Source organism: Nuphar pumila, chromosome 1 (genome assembly GCF_984573655.1).
Source record: "Nuphar pumila chromosome 1, dmNupPumi1.hap1.1, whole genome shotgun sequence".
Lineage (NCBI taxonomy): Eukaryota > Viridiplantae > Streptophyta > Magnoliopsida > Nymphaeales > Nymphaeaceae > Nuphar > Nuphar pumila.
The window spans coordinates 26,256,887-26,279,417 of NC_143249.1; the positions used below are offsets into that span (position 1 = coordinate 26,256,887).

The window sequence follows — 22,531 nt, forward strand, 5'->3', positions numbered from 1 at the left end:
GGGCAATGGATCAGATTATGTGGCAACTCAGGAACCAGTCGTGTTTCGGCTTCACTCCCTTCGTCACCACAGTTCATTGTGCAAACAAGTAGGGCCCACACTGCTGAGTGATGGCCACATGAGATCATCATCATCAGCAGCAGCAGCAGCAGCCCTTGATCGCTTGAATAGACAGTGACAATAATGCCGAAACAACTCGTTTTGTCATTTGTCATATCACCTCAGCTAGTCTAATCTAATTAAACCAGGTCTAGATCGACCTGCCCATGGAAAGCATGATGAAGGATGACAAGATCTCGTACACGAGGCCTCTGCTCATCTGATATCAGTAACATGAACATCACAATCTCGATAGGAGACTTTTTTTTTGAAAGAAAGTATATATATCGATAGAGTTTATAGCTGTGATGCATATACTGGTCCGATGAGATGTCACGCGGCTATGTCACCAAATCAATAGGAATCACGAGTTTGAAATCCAAAGAGGACGTCTCTCATGCAAGGATGAAGGTTGGTGCATTTCTTGGTGGGCAGGGGACGTCAAGGATTTTACCAACTGCAGGTCTGTCAACGCGTGGTCAGTGATGAAGGTTTTCCCTTGGCTAAACAAAAAAAAAGAAAAATTCTCCTCCAAACACGAAGCCCCATCCCTTAAATTCCTCAGGAGGTAGTGAATCTGTGTGTCTGTGACGAACCTGCTACATCTTTGTGGGACTATCTATCGATGAAACCGAGGCCTCACATAGGGACGTTAGCTCTACCTATTCTAACCTAACATGAACCCAAGCAACCAAGTTCAAAGTCAATGGCGCATGCAAAACAATACACCTCATCCAAGTGCACCGCATGGAGACGCAAAAACAGAGTTTTAAGTAGAGAGCCAGGTTGTTTTAATCTCAAATGAAAGCCTAGCAGCCACTGTTTCGTTCATTCCGACTGACTGATCTTTATTCATCTTCCACAGACTGGATAAAGACTCACAGAGTGATGGGTGCTGAGAGAGAGAGAGAGAGAGAGAGATTGCCTTGCGGTATTTAACTTGAAACTTTGATCATTACCCGGGTTCAAAGCAGACGACACGTGAAACGTGAGGAATTGTGGGTGACATCTCAAAGATAAGTTTGTCAGCAAAGTAGAAATGGTAACAGGCCCATCCGCAGAAAAGAAGCTTCAACTTCAACCCAAAAATTGGGAACCAGAAACCAATCACAAAAAACACAACCTAGTTTTGCACGGCCTGACAAAAACAAACATATCTGAAGAATGCAACTAAATAAGTCTGGAACACATCTCATACAGAAACCTGCTCAGATGTTCATACACCTCTGCTTCAAAACGGGGTTCCGAATGTGTTCTATTCTTCCCGGCTTTCTAGACCCTAGCCCGCTTGTTGCTGCAAGCTGGGCACTTGTACTGCTTAATGTGCTCAGCCCTTGCTGGAGTTATCTTCACACACTTCCCATGGAACCATCTTTCGCAGACATCACAACAGATCCAGAACTCATCAGATGCATAGTTCTCCCCACATGCCCCACAAAGTGCATCACCATGCTCATCTTCCATTTCATCACCACTCTCCTCCTCATCCCTTGTTGGAGGCACCTTTGTCGATTTTGTTTGAGATTCTGACTGTCGTGATTGCATTTTTACACTTGACTTGCTCTTGCTGCTGCTATTGGTGGTGACTGTTGACTTCTCTCTGGCTTGCTTCTTAGAAACCCCTGTCACAACCTCAAATATTGTTGGGAGATCATCCATCATGTTGAAGAGCCTCTTCCTGCAATCCGACATCATTTTAGAAAACAGATAGAATATGAAGATACATCCATGATCTCTCATCAACCACAAAAGGAGTGAACAATAAGTGCTCGCACCACAATGCTCTATTCCCATTCTTCTATTGAACAAAGTCCTCATTGCACATACTCACAGAATAACATGTGATGACATAATTCGCTAACTTTTAACTATATTTATAAGTAAAAGACCACTCACAGTAATTTCTGATACTCATGCATGAATCAAGCAACCAAATGAAAACCATGATCATTCCTAAGTAAATGCAATTACATGTTCAGTATATAATAAAACACATCTTGCAAACCCAGAATGAAGATTTGGCCTTTCAACATTCGCAACAGAAACTTGAAAGCATCATTCATATCAGCATCAAACAATCAATGTATCACGAATTTTTTAAGCTGATGTTCACACAAAGATAAACATGAGAGAGAATAGAGGAAAAAAAGGGAACATAAATCATGAATGTGATCAAAGGAATCTATTTGTCTCACATTTTAGGTGGAAAAAGCTTTTCCAAAAGCACTATAAAAAATTTTATTCATAGGCTTCCAACTAAGCATATTGGGAAGTGAATGTCCATATGTGCTAAAAGAAACAAGTAGCATGTTAACAGAGAAGGCGACCTTACAACCATAGATTCCTGATCCCTCCATCTACAACCTCCATGTGTAAGAAAGGCAATCCACCATAATTAATGCACGTACAGTGCAATAAGCCCATGAAGTGCAAGGTCATAAACTAAAAGCTGTATGTCGATCCAAAATATGATGATCCAATGACTGTCAACCTTAACCACAATATCATCTGATGGTTCCTCCATAGGCCCATCCTCCTCCTACTACTACTTGAAAGTTCTGGGTCAACAGGAAGAGACGGGGTTAGGTCAAGGGTGGGATCAAAATGGTCTGCGTGTGTGTGAGCAGGGGGGGGGGGGAGGTGAATTTCAGGTGTAAGATAAGTCCAGCCCAACTTCTACCCATGTCAACATGGACTCTACCCTCAGGTGCTATCTAACTGTTACAGCCACACCATTTGGGGTGCTTTGGAGTCATTTGGGTTGGATCTCCTCTACAATGGCCCATGTCCATTTGAGTTGACGTATTGAGTTTGGGAATACATTGTAATAGGTTGGGCCCAATGAAACTTGAGTGTAATAGCTTCTAGAGCAAGCAACAGTCTGAGGCTACAGATAACCCACTCAAGTAAACTACACTTAATCCTCTCCCTAAAATCCTAAATCCATACTAGCCTAGCTGATCACTAGCCAAGTCCATTTCCCTATACTATCTCCTATTTTTATACCATTTTCCATTATTCTCCCATCTTTTTCCCATCATTCTTCCGCTTTTTTTCCTAAAAATCTGGATCTGTAACATCTGGTTTTAGAGCATTTTCTGAACCACGAGGAGATTAAGTAAAAGTTGCATCAAAATAGAGTAGATCAGATCATTCTCCCATCTTTTTCCTATCATTCTTCCTCTCTTTTTCCTAAAAATCCATGTCGGTCCAGCTTTGTTTTGTATTGATGTGATTGATTAAGTATTCTCTTTATTTCATATCTTTTATTCTGGTTTGCTTTGTTAAATTATGCATCAAATATTGTAATCTCATATATATTTTATATATAAGGTGATACAAATACATATATGATATATATGTATATGTATCTACCTAATTATATATATATATATATAAAATATATATTTCTTTATTATTATCCGTAGGGGTAGTTTAGTCATTTCTCTATTCTTGCGCATATTCAATTTACGAATATGCTTGTAATTTTGGTTTTTTTCTTTTATTTTTATTTTTTATTTCTTGTTTCTTTTTTACTAAAGTCAATGCACCTTGGGGGGGCCACTCTCATAGACGTTGGGCCCCTCCAACGGTCACAATTGTGACCGTTGGAGGGGCTCCAACGTCTATGAGTTGGCCCCTCCAAGGCCCTCCTCATTGTATAAATAGGGGCATTCCCCCTCCTTGTATTTCCATGGCTTTGGGTCAAAGCCCAAGTATTCAATAAAGCTTTTTTATTCATTTTTAGTGCATTTGTGAGATTGATAGATTTGTGCTTTTGTGCACAACTTACTAATGGGGCAGGTCACTTCGTTGACGACTACAGTGACCGATCTTGAGTTGAGGAACCGTACGTTGCAGCGGACGGTGACCCTGAATGGCGGAAATGGTGAGAGACCATCAAGGATTGATGTACCTAGACCCGCAAAATTCAATGGTTCTCGCGACAGCAAGGCCATTGAGAACTTCTTGTTCCAAGTAGAAGACTACTTGGATATCCAAAATGTGACCCTTGAAGATCTGAGGATCAAGGCTGCAGCGGCCTTACTTGATGGTGATGTTATCGCTTGGTGGAGGCGGAAGCGCAATGACATGGAGAGGGGTCAATGTGTGATAGACACCTTTGACGACTTCAAAGTAGAGTTGCGCAACTACTTCATGCCAAGAAATGCGCAGAGACAGGCTTACCGGATGGTTCGTGAACTCAAACATACTGGTTCGTTGCAAGACTATGTCCGAACGTTCCAGAAGCTTATGCTGGAGATACCTAACATGCCAGAAGACGACATGCTCAACTGGTTCATTGTGGGACTTCAACCATGGGCACAGTCCGAAGTGGAAAGGAGCAACCCCCGTATTTTGGAAGATGCATATGTGGCGGCTGAGCGCTTAGTTGATACTCAGCGCAAACCTTTCACCCCATCAACCAAAGTTGGGAAGAAGCCTGACCACGGAGGCAAGAAGGATGAGCAGCGCAACGATAAAGGTGAGGCGTCGACACGCCATCAATCCGAAAAAAAACAGAACTACACAAAGCATAACAACAGCAACAAGGGTGCGGTTGTGACATGTTGGTTCTGTGGTGATAGACATATCGCCCGGCAATGCCCAAAGCGCCTTGTAAAGGACGACGGGCAAGCCAATGCTGCACAGGAAGAATGCAGCGATACTAAAGGCAGTGACACTGAGACCATGCAACCGAGGATGGGCGCCATGCGATCGATTAACGCAGCTAGAAGTTGCGCAGCTAAGAACATGCAGGTCAGTAAGGAACTTATGTACGTAGAAGTCATTATGAATGGAAAGTCTACTTCGGCAATGGTAGACTCCGGGGCCACACACAACTTTGTCTCGCGGGAAGAGGCAGAGCGGTTGGGCTTGAAAACTGGGCCAAAGCAGAGGACTATCAAAACAGTAAACTCTGAGGCCAAGCTCATTCTTGGTGAAGCAAGAGATGTGGCTACTCAAGTGGGGAGTTGGGTCGGCAAAGCCAACTTCTCTGTGGTGCCCCTGGACGATTTCAAGGTGATTCTGGGTATGGAGTTTCTGCGAAGCCAGAATGTGATGATGCTGCCAAAGTTTAACACGTTGATGATCATGGGATCAGACCTGTCCCACACAGTGCAGTGCCTTACGCAGAAAGGCAAGTCTTCAGTGTTATCATTTTTAGTGCATTTGTGAGATTGATAGATTTGTGCTTTTGTGCACAAGTGTTCTTTGTATTCTTATTGTGCATGTGTGCACTTGTTATTCATCAAGAACATTGGGTCTTGATTCTAGTATCTTGTTGAAGATACTTTTACATGGTATCAGAACTTGGTTTGAGGAAGAAAGAGAGTGCATTCTCCACATTATTGGGTGCCTCGAAAAATGTGCCTTCAAGCCATTGGAAATAAGAGTGGATCATTTTCTTCGGCCAATATTTGTCTTCTTTGTCAAGAAAGACTTAAAAACCTATTGAGATACGTGTTTCCTTTTATTTCTATCCTCTCTAATTGGCGAAAAAGACTCTCAGTTCTCTCTCGGGTTTAAACTCAATGGTTCAAACCATCATGTTTGGGCCGGTAATATGGAAGCCCATATTAAAGGGAAGGGGCTTTGGAGGTATGTTCAAGGTTCGATACCGGAACCCGAACCAAAAATTACTATTATGGAAAAAAGAGATATAAAGATTCTTGAAGGAGAAGAAAGACAAAGAGCTCTTGAAGATTATTCAAAGAAACATGACGAATGGAAAATGAAAAACTTCAAGATCTTATCGTGGTTTTTCTCATCCGTTGAAATTAAGATCAATGCCAACATCATCAAATTCAAAAAGGCTTTTGAAGCTTGGCTATATCTTGAAAAAATGTATACATTAAGAGATTTATCGCACAAGTACTACCTTCAAAAGAGGGCATTAACCCTACAACAAAATGAGATGACTATTCAGGAATAATTTGCGAATTGTCTTCCATTTGGGATGAGCTTGTTATACTTGAACCCAAATGGAGTGGTGAAGCTATCGAGCTTAGACACAAGCAACTTGAAGAAGATCGTTTTTTTAACTTCCTAAATAGCCTTAGACCCGAATTTGAACAAATGTGGTCCTCTCTTCTTTCTTCTTTCACATCTCCCACCATTGAAGACGTTATTACTAAATTGAGTGGGGAAGAAACCAGTATGGGTATTAGTAAGAACAAACCTAGCATCTTTGCTACCTCTTCTATTCAAGAAGAAAGTGAAGGAGTAAATGTCGTTTCAAGACCGAGTAACAATGTGAGGACTTACAAACCTCCTCACTTCAAAAATCAAAATCAAGGAGGAAATGGGTAAAATGGAAAAAGAGACTATAGCAAACTAACTTGTCATTTTTGTAAAGAACCGGAGCATATCAAACCTATTTGCCCAAAATAAAAGAAATTGCTTGCAATGGCTACCACATCTCAACCGGAAGAACGACCATTATCTTTCAATGTGTCTCTCTCTTTACAACAAATTATGGAAGCTCTTCAACCTCTTCTCAAGGGAGGAACTTTCGGAGCCACTATGACAACCTCTTCAACCCCCCAGTAAGATATATTGGCTTTTAGATTCCGGTGCATCATTTCATATGACCCCAAGTGCTTGTTCTCTTTTCGAATATTATAAAAACTCTTTTTCATCTTTTGTCTCAACGGCGGATGGAACATCTCTTAAAATTAAAGGAATAGACAATTTCAAAAAACAAGATTTTTTTATTTCAAAAATTAGATTCATACCAAAGCTAAATTTGAATTTGCTTTCGATTTTTCAACTCTCGAACCATGGTTGCGATATAAAATTCTCTTTTGATAAATGTTGGATACAGGATCGCCGGTCCAGGAGGTTGATTGGAGAAGGCTCTAGGAGAGGAGATCTTTACTATGTTGACTCTCCAAGTTCAAACAATTTTGTAATGTTGTCCAAAATAAGGATATTCATGTATGGCATAAGAGACTTGGACATCCAAACATTGTTAAAATTTCATATTTACCTTTTGTTAAACACCTTTGTAAATGAGATTTTGTATGTGATGAATGTATTCTTGGGAAAATAAAAAGTTTACCATTTTATCAAAGATCCATGTTTACAACAAAACCTTTTGAAGTCGTTCATTCCAACGTATGGGGTCTGGCTCCTATGATATCTAAAGGAGGATTCTCATATTATGTGATTTTTGTTGATGATTACGCTAGGTATTGTTGGATATATTTTCTCAAACATAAACATGAAGTTTTTTCGACTTTTAAAACTTTTCATATGATGATTTTAAATCAATTCAATGGAAACTTAAAAATTCTTAGATCTAACTCCGGAGAAGAATACCTCTCAAATGAATTCAAGAGTTATCTTGAAAGTTGTGGTATTCTCCATCAAAAATCTTGCCCAAAACTTCTCAACAAAACGAATTAGCCAAACGAAAACATAGGCATATGTTATTGAAACAACTCGAACTTTGCTTATTTCACAAAACATTCCAAAAAAACTCTAGGTTGAGGCAACCCTTACTTCAGTCTATCTTATAAATAGACTTCCATCAAAGAATTTGAACAAAATTCCCCCCTTTGAAAATTTATGTGAGAAAAAACCTGACTATAGCAGGTTAAGGGTTTTTTGTTGTAAATGTTTTGTCCTTACGGATAAAAATGATAAACTTTCTCCAAAGGTCATTCCTTGTGTCTTTCTTGGTTATTCGGAAACCCAAAAGGGTTTTAGGTATTATGATGTTAGAAATGACAAATTATATGTATATAGAAATGTGAGTTTTTTGAAAAATCTTAGTGGCTTTGAAAGTCTTAAAACTCATAATGAGAATGTGGATTATTCTTTTCTGTTTGAATTGTTAGTTAAAGATGATGATACAAGTGATGATGAGTCAACTCAAAATGACTCAAGTGATAATGAAATTGAGGAAACTCACTCCTCTGCTCTCTCCTCCACATCAGCATATCGATGAGGGATCATCTAGAGATCCCATCACCTATGATCATAAAGATAAAAACACCTTCAAAAGTGCTCTTGAAAGATATGATGACACCAGTAGGTCTATTCCTCCTAGAGAAGAGAACCTGCGAAGAACCGAAAGACCTAGGAAAGCTCCCTCTAGGTTTATCTCATATGACTCTTTTTCACCTAAATATAGGGTTTGTCTTAGTGTCATTCATTCTTACGTAGAACCTAAAAATTTTAAGGAAGCACGAAAATGTTCTAAATGGGTAGAAGCTATGGAGAATGAACTTGATGCTCTAAGAAGAGCCAAAACTTGGGAGTTTCAAGATCTCCTTAAGGGTAAGAAAGCAATAGGATGTAGATGGGTATTTAAAGTAAAAACTAAGAGTGATGGATCCCTTGAGAGATATAAGGTTCATTTAGTTGCAAAGGGATATAGTCAATAATATGGGATTTACTATGAGGAAACTTTTGTTCTTGTGGCCTGAATGGTCATTGTACGATGTCTCATCATCGTTGCCTCCATCAACAAGTGGAACATCTATCAAATGGATGTTAAAAACGCATTCCTAAATGGCAATCTAAATGAAGAGGTATATATGGATGCTCCACCTGGAATGGAGACTCCCAAAGGGAAAGTTCTTCGCCTTCGAAAAGCACTTTATGGTTTAAAACAAGCTCCCAAGGCTTGGTATGATAGATTTAACTCCGTAATGTCAGAAAATAGTTTTTCTTCCGGTTTCACTGACACGGCCTTGTTTGTTAGAAAACCCAATGCAGGGATTGTAATCTTGCTTTTGTATGTGGATGATATGCTTATAACCGGTAATGATTCTAAAGGGGTTAAAAGCATAAAATCAATTTTAAAAGATAAAATTGAAATGTTTGATTTGGGTTTTCTAACTTATTTTTTGGGTATTGAAGTAGCATACTCTCATAGAGGGTATTTTTTATCTCCAACTAAACTTGCCTCTGAGATTATCGACATGTCTAGTATTACAGATGATAAGGTTTGTGAAACTTCTGCTATAGTGGGAGCCAAGATGAAGATGAAGATTCATGATGGTATTCCTCTCTTTGATCCCACCCCTTACAGACAGCTTGTGAGATCATTGATATATCTAAGTATTACTAGACCAAATATTTCTCATGTAGTTCATACTGCAAGTCAGTTTCAACATGTACCAACATCGGTTCACATGAGTACCATCTTGCGGGTCGTAAGGTACATAAAGGGTACACTAAATAAGGGAGTATTCTTATCCACTTCTTCTGAATTAAAATTAATTGTTTATAGTGACTCTGACTGGGGAGGTGACTCAAATAACCGCCACTCAACCACTGGTTTTTATGTGTTTTTAGAAGACTCACTGATCTCATGGAGATGCAAGAAACAACAGAAACTGTCTCTATCCTCAACTGAAGCTGAATATCGTGTCATATCAACTACTACCATGAAAATCGTATAAATTCATCAACTACTAGAAGACATGAGGATCACATTAGAAGGGTCCACTAAGCTATGTTGTGACAACAAGAGTGCAATTTATATTGCCAAAAACCATATCTTCCATGAGCGGCCTAAGCACATTGAGATGGACTGTCACCATGTTCGAGAAGCCTACCTAAAAAGGAGTCATTGATCTTCCATATGTAACTTCAGAATATCAGTTGGCAGATTTCTTCACCAAAGCGTTGTGTGCTCCGCGATTCAACTTTCTCCTTGGCAAACTTTCGGTCATCTTGCCCTAAGTTTGAGGGGGGGGTTAAATTATGTATCAAATATTGTAATCTCATATATATTTTATATATATAAGGTGATACATATACATATATGATATATATGTATCTACCTAATTATATATATATAACATATTTCTTTATTATTAGCCATAGGGATAGTTTAGTCATTTCTCTATTCTTGCGCATATTCAATTTACGAATATGCTTGTAATTTTGGTTTTTTTCCTTTTATTTTTTCTTTTTCGTTTCTTTTTTACTAAAGTCACTGCACTTTGGGGGGGCCACTCTCATAGACGTTGGGCTCCTCCAACTGTCACAATTGTGACTGTTGGAGGGGCTCCAACGTCTATGAGTTGGCCCCTCCAAAACCCTCCTCATTGTATAAATAGGGGCATTCTCCCTCTTTGTATTTCCATGGCTTTGGGTCAAAGCCCAAGTATTCAATAAAGCTTTTTATTCATTTTTAGTGCATTTGTGAGATTGATTGATTTGTGCTTTTGTGCACAAGTGTTCTTTGTGTTCTTATTGTGCATGTGTGCACTTACTATTCATCAAGAACATTGGGACTTATTCTAGTATCTTGTTGAAGATACTCAAGAACATTCTTCCTCTCTTTTTCATAAAAATCCATGTCGGTCCGGCTTTGTTTTGTATTGACGTGATTGATCAAGTATTATCTTCATTTCATATCTTTTATTCTGGTTTTGCTTTTCCATGGATTCAAATCCTCAACCTTTCTACCGCAATTGGTTTCTAAAAAATTAAACAATTCCAATTTTTTAACTTAGAAGAGGCAAATAACTCATTTTATTAGGAGTCAAGATCTCCCTAGACACCTTGACGGGTCCATCATCCCTCCACCAGAATGTCATCAAGGAGGACACAGATGAGAATGGGGTTGTTATTTCATATGTTCATGTTAGGAATCCAGAATTTATTTTATGGATGAAAAGCAACCACATGAATCCGAAAAGAAACTAGATCCTAATCCTAAGCCATGTATTTTTGTGGGTATCCTAATAATTATAAAGGTCAGAGATGTTACTTTCCAAGGCTAAAGAGAATTCCAACATCAAGACATGTGACCTTTTGATAAGCACATATTCTTCTCTCCACCTAAGCTTCAAGATGCAAGAAAAGAATAAATCCCTGCAAAGGTTGAGTCTCAAGAGTCTTTTTTATCATTGTTATAGAAAGGTCCAAAGATTCAATAAATAAACCGGAAAAGAGTGGTCGATAACCAATAGTCCTAGTGAAGATTGTGAAAGATTTGTTTTCAATGAAGAGTAAAATGATAAGATACTCAACGAAGACTCCATAGGTAATCACCTTAGTTGTCAAAGGCGGAACCTAGGCGCAGCCCCACCGGCCGGGCGACCAGGTCTTGGTGGTGCGGCCCTATATTGCCCGCCTAGGTTGTCACCGCCTAGGCTTTTTTTAAAGCTTAGGCTTTCTTTTCTTTTTTTTCAAGTTTTTTTAAGACATCATTTGTTTTCTTCTTCGAGGAGGAGAAAGAAGAAGAAGAAGAGAAGACATGTTATTTGTCTATTGCTTGTATTATGTCTATTGTTGAGAAGAATAAGAACAATAAGAAGAAGAAAACATTATTTGTCTATTGCTTATTATTGATTGATTTTATGTTGTATACATGTTTCTTATTATGGTTTTTATGTTTTTTTTTATTTTGAGTACCGTCTAGGCCTTTTTAGCGGCTCACCGCCTAAGCTCCACCTAGTGCCTATGACAACTAAGGCAATCACAGCCATGTGTGCAGCAATCTCCATCAAATGAGCTGATGCAAAACGAGGAATTGAGAGTTGATGTCAAATGTCCAAAGCAAGCATCAGCCAAGAAGGTACTTGCTCAAATATGGATCACACTCAAGATGAAACAGCAAGCACTCAAGATTTTTTCCAAAAAATGAAAAGGACCAGCACACGAAGGTTAAAGAAGGCCAACACATAAAAGGCATCCCATTGAAAGATGGGTATCTTATAAAAGGTTTTCATCAATGAAATTTGGAGGGATATGAACCTAGTAATATATTGAGGCAACTAGAGATAAAATAAGAGGCCATGCATTATAATAAGATTTGGGATATTATGCCTAGACCCAAAGATAAAATTGCAGTAGATTGCAAATGGGTCTATATAATTAAATATAAATATCACGGGAACTTTACAACCAGCAGTATGGTTTACAGTAAAACATGTTTGCCTTGTCGTGAAGATTGTCAGTTGTTTTATCCTTGGTGCTCTCATTTGATGGAACTTATGTTAAAAACACGATCTTGCATGAAGATTTGAAGAAGTGCTCATGGAGCAACTAGCATGCTTTCATGAAGCAGACCTAAAAGCCATCTATGCAACTCAAATAAGTCTATTTATGGTTTAAAATGAGTATCCTGCACTTGACTTTATAGTTTTCATAAAGCATGTGGAAGAGGTTTCTTGAGGGCAACTATAGATCACTCCTTATTTAGTCATAAGAGCAAAGAAAATATGGTCAGTGTTTTACTTTAGGTAGATGATATAATTATTACAGGAGATTCTGATGTGATAAATAAGATTGAGGAATTTTGCACCAAATATTTCAGATCAAAGACCTTGGCATTTTATGTTATTTCCTTGGCATTCAAGTTGACAAATCATATTGTTATAAAGTCAAGTCAACAAAAATGTGAAATAGATGAATTGTGCAAACTCAATATGCTGAATTACAAGCTCATAGAGATTCTGTGTTGTGAATAAGAGACCATCAAGAAAAGGAAAGCTACTCCAAGAACCATGGTGTGCTTCAATATCTGACCATAACAAGGTTAGAAATTTTGTGCAATAAATCAGGTTTTTCAGTTTATGCGTGCATCCATAACCACTCACATGGAAGCCTTGAAGAGAATCATGACATAATAAAGGGTCCATTAGCCAAACAAAAACCTACGAAAAAATCGACACGAAAAAATATGCTAAAAACAATGGTTGGATACTCAAAGGCAGATTGGGGACACTAGATGATCTATCCCAAGTTATGGCATATTTCTTAAAAGAAATCTTATTTCTTGGAAAAGCAAAAAATATAAGTGTGTTGCAAGGTTGAGCACTGAAGCAAAAAACACGGAAGTGGCAACTAACATTTCTACGATGGTATGGATCAGAGGTTTCTTGAATGTGATGGGACTAAAGCTTAAAATAGCCCCACATTTTGTGATAATAAGGTGTTTTAAGTTTTAACGTTGTCCTTAATTTTGTTTTCTATGTAGATCAGAGCACTTTTGGATAGATTATGACCCTGTGAGAGAAAGTATTGATTCTAAAAAACTAAAAGCTAAGTGCTTGATGGTTTCATAAAGGGACTATTGAAAAGCAGTGTTGTCAAGAACATGTCTCAAGGCCCCAAAAGTGCACCTTGAGACAAGGAGCATGCCCAAAAGCCTCGAGGTGCACTTAAAAGTGTAAAATTTAGGTTGAGGTCTGCTGCATGCACCTTATGTGCCTCGAAGTGCGCTTTCACCTCAATGCACCTTGAGCATGAAGCATATGCCTCATCCAAGTCATGGTCAAATGGGGTCAAAGCTTCTACTTGACCTATTTTGTTCTTCAAAAAATGAAAAGGTAAAAGTGGGGGGCATCCCAATCAATTAGTGCACCTGCCCCCCATTTGGGTCTTGTTGCAGCTACAACAGATTGATTTTAGAGAGAAACTTTAAGGCCTTTTGAATGAGATTTGGAGCATCGATTGGAAAGATGCAAATTTTTTTGTATCTAACTATGGAACTGGTTTTTAAATTTTGAATTAAATGTATCGTGAGGCTTAGTAGAGTGAATTCATTTGCTTGAACAGGTATGGATTGATGGAGAACTACTGGGTTCTGATAGCGGTGGATTCCTAGAAGAAACGTGAGAACATGAAGGAATATTTAAATCTTGGTATGGTGACAAGATTGAGATGCAGAGTGCTAATTGAGGAGTGGTTGTGTGTGGTGATCGATGTTAAGGGAAATTGACTCCTAAAGTGAATTTAGAGGAATCAGTGAGAGGAACTCTCCCAAGTGTGGAAAAATGGAGCATTCATGTTTTTTGGGGATTGATCAACTGCCTGCAGCAAGCCTATGCAAGCCTTCTTTTTGCTAGTTTAAGGGTTTGAAGTTTGAACCCTAAGAAATAAAATTCTAGGGTAAGTTCCAAAAGTGTAAAAAAAAAAAGAAACAGTGTGCTTAATAAAATTGTATGTATGAGTGATTCAAGATAAAGGTCTCTTGAAAATGAGCTCAAGAAGGTTGACAAGGAACACATATATTGCCAGTAAGTACTACAAAGGAAAAGTTGCAAACCGAAATGAGATATCGATTCTAAAAGAAAATGCAAGATGGTGGCACAGACCTACTAAAAAAAATAAGAGTTGCCCCAGAATATTAGAACATCAAAAGAGGACAATACATGGATTGTGTTGGAAGAGTCTATTCTTAAAAAAATAGAGCCTCCTATTCTTCAAACTCAAACTCCACACGGAAGGGTATTGGAGACAATATTGAGATTTGAGGCCCATTCCTCTACACTAACAAGATTGAGAAAGAGGGCTGAATGTTTAGAGATGAAGATTGAAGAGGCTTGATCCTTATGTAATCTTATATGTCATCTTTGGCAAAAATAACCCATTCCTCACATAGAACTTTGGGTAACCATAACTCTTCTCATTTACTGTCTAGGAAATGAATAATTGATTCAAGAGCCACCCATCACATGGCAAGAAGGAGAGATGTCTTCTCAAAATATGTATATTCTCCTGCTAACAGCCCCGTCGAACTAATGGATGGTTCTGTTAGATTTAGGTTTTCTGAGGTTCCTGTAGAGAGAAAGAAGACAAGAGAAAGGTTTGGGCTGAACTCTCATGATTCCCAATTAGGGAAAATCATGCCTCATTGTGACTATTATATTTACTTTACACTAAAATGCATCTTTACTAAAACACCCTTATTAACACAAAATACAAAAAGACTAATAAAGATTATTTTAGGAAAACAATATATAATAAAAGACAATAGGGAACTAGAAGACGTGAACAGTGACGTGAAGAGTAACATCATGAACAGTAACATGAGTGATATGGATCTGGAAGAAATAAAAGAACAGTACATGTGAGTGACTATTTTGTAAGATTATTCATATATACCATGAGTAAATAAGCAGTTTTAGGGCAAAACTGATTGGGAATCAAGTATAAGAATAAAAAACAGATTTACCCAGACGAAGAGAAGCAAGACTTAAAGAAATAAGATATGAGAAAATTATTTAAAACCTTGGAAGGAAAAATAGTGGAGGAAAGTTTTGGAAGAAAAATGAAAGAAAGAGTGAATTGGACGAAAGTCAATAGCATGTTCTACTCAAATGTACCTTAGATGAGTCCCATTGACCGATCCACTACTCTAATACCATAAAAAACATTGGTACCGCATAGATTTTGAAGTATTCTCACACAAGAAAGAAAGAAGAGGAGATGTTAGATAGGGGCTGTTCTTGCGGCACGATTCCCATTGTGGGAGATTGTGTGGTAACCTTCTCCATTAATACTCTTTCCAATGTAAGACAAAGTATAAAAAGTACCCCTACTATTAAATGCATTAGAATATAACTTAATAATGGGCAAAGAGGAATACGAAACAATAAAAAAAAAAATACTACCAATACAATATGGACTCCAACGTGGAGTCGTGGTCCAATACGGATCCCCATCCAATATAGATCCAGATCCAGCTTTGGACCCAAGTCTAGACAACATGCCTCAATATGAATAACAAGATATAGATGCGGTTGAAGTTAGCACAGCACATGATTCACATGATGTCACTACCATAGAACAAAAGGCTTTATTGCTCAAGAAATTTGAGAGCATCAAAGTACCTCTAATATGATGATAAGCGTAACCTAGCCATTGAGTTCATATACAACACGATGAATATTAATTTTGCAGTTACACCAACATCAAACTCATTCATTGCGACTAATAAAGCCATTTTATGCTTTTTTTCGCCAGACAAATCTATACAAAGGCAGGAAACAACAGCTATAACAAGATTGTAGACTTAATAGACATTCCAAACTAGTAACACATAAATTCCAGAACTAGTTCATAGCTAGAAAATCAATTGTTCCACTTTGATGGAAGCATAATGTATAACAGCACAATCTACACAAAGGAAATGTATTCACAACTGCTGTCTTCTTATGATCGCCAAATATGACTTATCGACAGATGATACAGCATAAACAGGTGCCAGACAAAGAAAATTTTTATACAAAGGATGGTGGATATATACATAAACACGTGTACATATATGACAAAGGTTGGGAGTGTGTGTGAATGTGTACGAAATTAGAGGTAAAATCATAGCTGCAAGTTGTAACGACTTAATCTGATCACATAGATTTGTTCAACATCCTTTATTTGCTACAGATTAGATCATGGATCATGTTTTTCAGACGTAATACAAGATTTTCCAAGTCATAAAAGTTTTGGCACATTGTGGGCTATCGATTTTTTAAGCCTTTGAAAAACCTACTTGTCACATAACATGAAACAACCCATTTGCAATTAAAAAAAATCATGTAGATCACATTTGTAAAGTCTAATTTACAAAAAAATAAATGAAAAGGAGGTGTTTTTTATTGAATAGTTTAGTATGTGTGTGTGTGTGTGTGTGTATAACATTAACTAGTTGTATTTAACATTAGCTATGTTCAACTAATTAAAATGATCAATGCACCTTAAAAGCCATGACATTTTTTAAAAATACATGGTCAATTTTTAGGGTAACAAAAGTAACTTTCACTTTTCAAATTACACCTTACCTTTATGAAAAAAAAATATTTGAATTTTTGTTTTCTTGAAAAACAAAGAGACGCCCAAAAAGCGACCCAAAACATATCTCACACACAGTATCATAACAAAGTTTACCTATCGTTCTTGTCAAAGCCAAAGCGTGCCCCAAAGTAGAAAGCAACAGCAAGCAGCCAGGCATCACTGTGAACAGCAACAAGTGACAACCAATCCTTCTCTTGCATACCATCCCTCGCAAAGTTGATTCCAAGAGCCGGCTCAGGAAGCTCGGGAGGAACCTCCTCTGCGGGGAGATTGACTTCCCACGACTCGTTCGGGAACCCATAGAGACATAGGTTCTCCTTCTCTGCAAGGGAACAAGAAATCCATCAACTAAGCACGCATAGGGCACAACCCAAGACTCAATAATCGTCAGCCAACCAAGAGAAGCTAAACGAGGAAAGGGGGGGAACATGTTGGAGAGATAGAAAAGGAAAAGTTCACCTGGATCACATTGCTGGTAAAACTTCTCGACCTCTGTTCACAACATCAGCAAGCAGCTGTTAGCCACCATGAACTGCACAGTAGACAGATAGATACATGGAGAAAGGGATATATATAGAGAGAGAGAAAGAGAGTACCGGTGGTGAGAGCCTTAATCATGCCGGCACGGCGCCCTCTGAAATCCTTAAAGACCTCCTCGACGGTGCGAGGGTTGTAATGGCCGGACCCTCCTTCCATGGCCTCGCCCAAATTGAACCTCGCACTCCCTCCTGTGCGCAAAAACTGCGATTGGTCTTTAGTTTCAGTCAAAGAGGCCGACGGCTACGAAGGCGAAGGTTCAGTCATCACTTTCATTTCCGTTAGGGTTCCTAAAGAAGCAAAGCGAAAAAGGGAAGGCAAAGGGAGGGAAGAAAGCGATTTAATTAGAGCGTAGAAGGGGAAACGATCATCGTCGTCGTTAGAGAGAGAGAGAGAGAGACATGCCCTCCGTCAAAAAACAAACCTCGTTAGTACTGGCCTCTCGCTATCTGACGCAGGCAAGGGCTGGCAGCTTGGACTTGGTATCGTTGGTTGTGGCCATAGCGTTAACAAGACCAGTTTTCCGGTCCCGAGCTGCCTATCTAACCGTATCAAACCTATCTGAATTAGCACCGACGTCTGTTTGCAGTATTCTATTCGTTGGATAATTTTTTGGAGTCACAAAATTTTGGTATATTGGAGGTTGTTGATTTTTAAAGCTCATGAAAAACCTTTTTACATGTTGCAAAAACATTATACAAAACATGTCCGGTAATAAAGAAACTATGTAAATCACATTTATAAGATTAAATCTAAATAAAAAGTAAAAAAGATGGTGTTTTCTGGTAAATGATTATAGCAACTATATATATTTATATATAAAGGGGATCGACCAACCAAAAAAGATTTGAAAAAATCTACAATCGATAATAATAGACAGCATTCCTCTCTAACGATATAGTTTTTCATGGATCAAACCTTACATATTAGATTTTTATCATTCATTTGGTGACATATTTTGGGTTATGAATTATCGATGTTTAGATGTGTTTTTCAAAGCACTAAAATTCAATGGCCCACAATATTTTGCATTGTAAAGTTTTAAATGTATTATGTGCTCTCCATTTTTCAAGTTTTCAAAAGCATGACTAGATGCAGTAAAGTCTTCATATAAAGCATATTTCCTACTAAATAAATTACAAAGAACAAATGTATGAAATTCAAACAATGAAATGTTCAAGCATTGGAGAAAGAAAATTGTCCCATCGTCATTGGTTGTAGATTTTTGACATTCCTTTGGTTGAAAGGTCTCCCTTCTCTATATATATATACATAGAGAGAGAGAGAGGAATGAAAATCTATCCACTAAAAAACATGTCAAACTTACCCACTACACTTTTATTGGATTGCTAGTAATTTTTTCAAAATTTGGACATGGTTGTTTTTATAAGAATAAGTTCTTGGAGCATTTGATTCCGATGCAAGGATAGGACTTTATAAGTTTCAAAAATCAATGGTGTACATTTTTTAAAATTTTTTGAGGCTCCAAATACCATTTTTTATATCCAAAATTTATAATCCAAGTATCAATTTCTAGTAAATCAATCATGATAAACACAATTGTGTAGTCAAAATTTAAAAAAAAAATACGAAAAACATTCCATTGGGTAGGTTTGGCATGTTTTTTAGTGGGTAGGTTTTCATTCCTCTCTCTCTCTCTCACTATATATATAATACAATGTAACGTCAAACATGTTGGACGTCAAACATGGTTGGACACACCCAGTACATGCAAGCGATCAGCGGTAAATGTTTGTCTGATAATTCTCCCTTTATACACACACACACAAGGTATATTTTTCAAGCAAACAAGAGGGTATACCACCATATGGTATCATGATATAGAACCATCAAGTGGTAGCTAGAGATGGTAGTCGGCCAGGAGAAAATGGGGCCCCACCCGCCTTGACCTGTTTGAATCGGGGATGGAGGACATGAAACAGAGAATGAATGGGGGATGGAGGTTAAAATCAAAACTCATGCAAGGATGGAGGCGGGAATGGACTTATTCTTGCCCCCGCCCTGCTCCGCCTCCCACATCCCTGATCTCTATTAAGAAAATTATTATTATACCCTCGTACATATTACAAGATTATATATATATATATATATATATTCCTAACCTTAACATAAAACTCATTCTCGAATCTCTCCTTCCTCTAAAGAGTAGCACAAGCTCTCATTTCTCTATTCTCCTTCCTCTAACAGCGTAAGGTGGCAGCGGTGGAAGGCAAAAGGCGACAACAACGAAAGGACCAGAGAAACAGGGCCCCACCTCACCTTGCCCATTTGGATTGAAAATGGAGGACATGAAACAAGGAATGAACTAGGAATGAAGGTTAAAATCAAAACTAGTGTGGGGATGGAAGCAGGGATAGAGGAAAAATTTTGAAACAGGGTGGGGTGGAGACCTTCTCCCCCACCTCTGCCCTGCCATCCTTAGTAGTATATGCTAACCACTCTTTTTATCTAACTGCCCAACTAACAAGGCTTTCAAAGGGGGGTTTCATGTTTTTCTTAAATTTGGCCATACATATGTCTTCTACATGCTTGATGTTTTGGGGAATTGACTCTTGGATCATCCAATTCTAATACACATGTATATTTTTATAAAGTTTTAAAAATCGATGGTCTAAGATTTTCCTAAATATTAAAGTCTTAAAAATCATTTTTTATCATAAAACATGATCCAAGTATTTTTTTCTAGTAATCAATCATGCCAAACACATTTGTATGGTAATGTTTAACTTTAAGTAAAACATGAGAAAAACCCTTCAAAAGCCTTATATGGTTAGCGGCTATTACCGTCTTATATATATATATATATATATATATATATATATATATATATGGTTCTACGAATCTGATGAGGTGGAAATCATACTTATAACATGTATTGATTCAATGTGAACATTTAAATGTGTTGATCATGGTTTGTTTGTTAGAGATCATACCTTGTATTATGTTTTTCCAATATAAGAATGCATACATTATGGGCTATTGCCCCAAGGGGGGTTGGTGTAGTGGGATGGGACCTAAGTTTAGGTGGCATAGCTTCAAATCCCATGGGTGTCACCCATTGAGCAAGCCAAAGCATGGTGTCTCTTTCACCCTACTCCACTACTTGTGACGCCCCAAAAAATTTAGCCTTTGAAAAATATGTGAAAATTAAAACTTATTTTTATTGAATAATCATCAGCAAAAACATCTTTAAACTTGGGTTCAAAACCTCAAGTGGGTTATGTTTCACAGAAAAATGATTATACTGAATTCAAATACGGATAGCATGACTCATTTAAGGTATTTCAATTATAAAAGGACATAGTATTACAAAATCCAAAACAATAATAATATGTATCTGAATTTAGTGTCTAGAGAAAGAAAATGATTGGTTCATCAACGTTGTCGCAGCATCCTGCATTCGCTTCGTAGTTGAACCTGTAATCTCCTGTATGCCTATAAAATTAGTCAGACTCGTAAAAGCCTAATAGGTCTATACTAGAACATGTGGTGAGTGTACAAAGCTGATATAAGTGGCACATTAATGATAAAATAATTCATTCAATCAGATACCTATGATATACTTTAATCGTATATGTGATATATATCCCTTAAGAAAACAATGTGTTAATTAACAAAGTAACTAATTAGGTGTGGTGTGTCATTTACTAAAATGTATAACATGTTCAATTGTGATCTCATGTCATTCGATAGATTGTTAGTGCAGTTCACCAAGGCATGATACATTTCAATATAAGATATCATTGTTCATCAAGTCATGGTATATTTTTGTGAGAACCTCACTAAGATTACATGAAAAATTGAGCCATTTTTTTTAAATAGAGCATACATCAGAAAATCAAATATTTATTTTTTAAAAATATTTTTTCAACCCCCCTTTTTTTTGCAAATGTTTTCTAGCACTAAGGAAAAACAAACTTTTTTACAAAAGTTTTATTTTATTCATGTATTCATCACTGATTACAAAATTCAGGGGGTAAACTAACACTGTGTTTCACAAAATTTTATTCAATTACATTTCTGATAAAATCTTAAAATGTAGAGCATTCCCAAGAAGAGAAAGGTCCATGATCCAGCTCTAAAGATACTCTAGTTATGTGCATATGTCGCTGCCAAGCTCACCTACTCATGGTTTTCTAGAAAAAAGAAAATGAAAAGGGGTGAGACAAACCACAAGCCTAAGTAAGTAACACGATCACTCACTGTGCAATAGCGAACATGGGTAGGTCACCAAGCCAAACTGGACTCCAACTAAGTTCATGGCTAACAATGAGTCTCAAATCCTGACTCAACAGGATTTAAACTCAAGAGGTTAAACAAACAACTGAACATACCCTAAATGCATGCATGTAAAATTTTCTTTTCTTTTATGTAGGTTCATTTGTTATTCTCTACCAGTGCACATTACATTTTTTCTTAGTTCTCAGTTTCATTATAATCCCCACGAGGGCATCACTGCCTCGGGTCACTATAGTCTTGTCGGTCAATGTGGGGGTATGCATTCATGAGTGATTTAATATTTTATTTTAAACTCCACAAGAACACAGGTCGCCAGCACCAATGTACAAAAATCCTTCATAAAGGAGTTTTTTGCCTTGAAAAAGAGTCGTAGTGCACTACCGCTAGCGTATGTAGCTGGACCTCTACAACAAAAATAAGTACTCATCTCCTAAATCACTATGGTCGGGGACTGGTCCATCCTAGTGACCAAAGTAGGGCCCATAAAAGTGACACGCCACCATCAACTGAGAAGGAGTTCGTCGGCAACTCAGCACAATCTCACGGGGTTGGGTGCAAACTCGCTCTCAAGGCAAGTGAAGAGTCATTCAAGGTGACAAGTTACCCCATCTTTCAGGGAGTAACCAAAATAAGTGTATATTATTTATTTTAATTTTTAATTCATTATTAATTCCTAATTTCTCAAAGTACCCTTTAGGTACGCATGACCTTGCCAAACAAGACACACTAAAATTTATTTTCACAATGTCATTTTCTAGAGATGGTGTAAATATCTCCTTGCACTCTAAATGAGTTGTTATTGTGCCTAGCCAGTAATCTCTCGCTTGAAAAAATCATTTCTCAAGGTTCATACCTAAAAAAAAATAATAAAAAAAATTGAGGATATTGGTAAATCCATAATTTATGAATCTCAAACCTCATAAATGACCCCCAAGCCCTTATATAGGTTAAATGTTTTTTTTTCTTGATTTTATATATTTTTTTATTTCTAGGTATAATTCATTATTCAAGGCTTTAGAACAACTAAAAATCTAGTTTTTAGTTTTCTATCTTTCTTCTCTTCTTTTTTTTCTCTCTTTCTACT

At 37.5% G+C, this 22,531-nt stretch overlaps 1 protein-coding gene across 3 annotated transcripts; it reads right to left on the reverse strand.

Annotated features, from left to right (window-relative positions):
• Positions 1 to 1,153: 1,153 nt before the first annotated feature.
• LOC149848448 (PHD finger protein ALFIN-LIKE 4-like) lies at positions 1,154 to 17,765 on the reverse strand. 3 transcript variants are annotated; one of them, XM_090011544.1, is made up of 5 exons: positions 17,612 to 17,765; positions 17,247 to 17,477; positions 17,110 to 17,142; positions 16,744 to 16,972; positions 1,154 to 1,777 (listed from the first exon to the last, which is right to left on the reverse strand). In XM_090011544.1, exons 2-5 carry the CDS (start codon positions 17,344 to 17,346, stop codon positions 1,372 to 1,374), a joined length of 768 nt encoding a protein of 255 aa, XP_089867670.1. In that variant the 5' UTR covers positions 17,347 to 17,477; positions 17,612 to 17,765; the 3' UTR covers positions 1,154 to 1,371. The 3 variants fall into 3 exon arrangements, with proteins under 3 accessions (XP_089867670.1, XP_089867688.1, XP_089867679.1); XM_090011562.1 differs by having other exon boundaries at positions 17,247 to 17,378; positions 17,612 to 17,747; XM_090011553.1 differs by having other exon boundaries at positions 17,247 to 17,391; positions 17,612 to 17,674.
• Between the last annotated feature and the right edge of the window lie 4,766 nt (positions 17,766 to 22,531).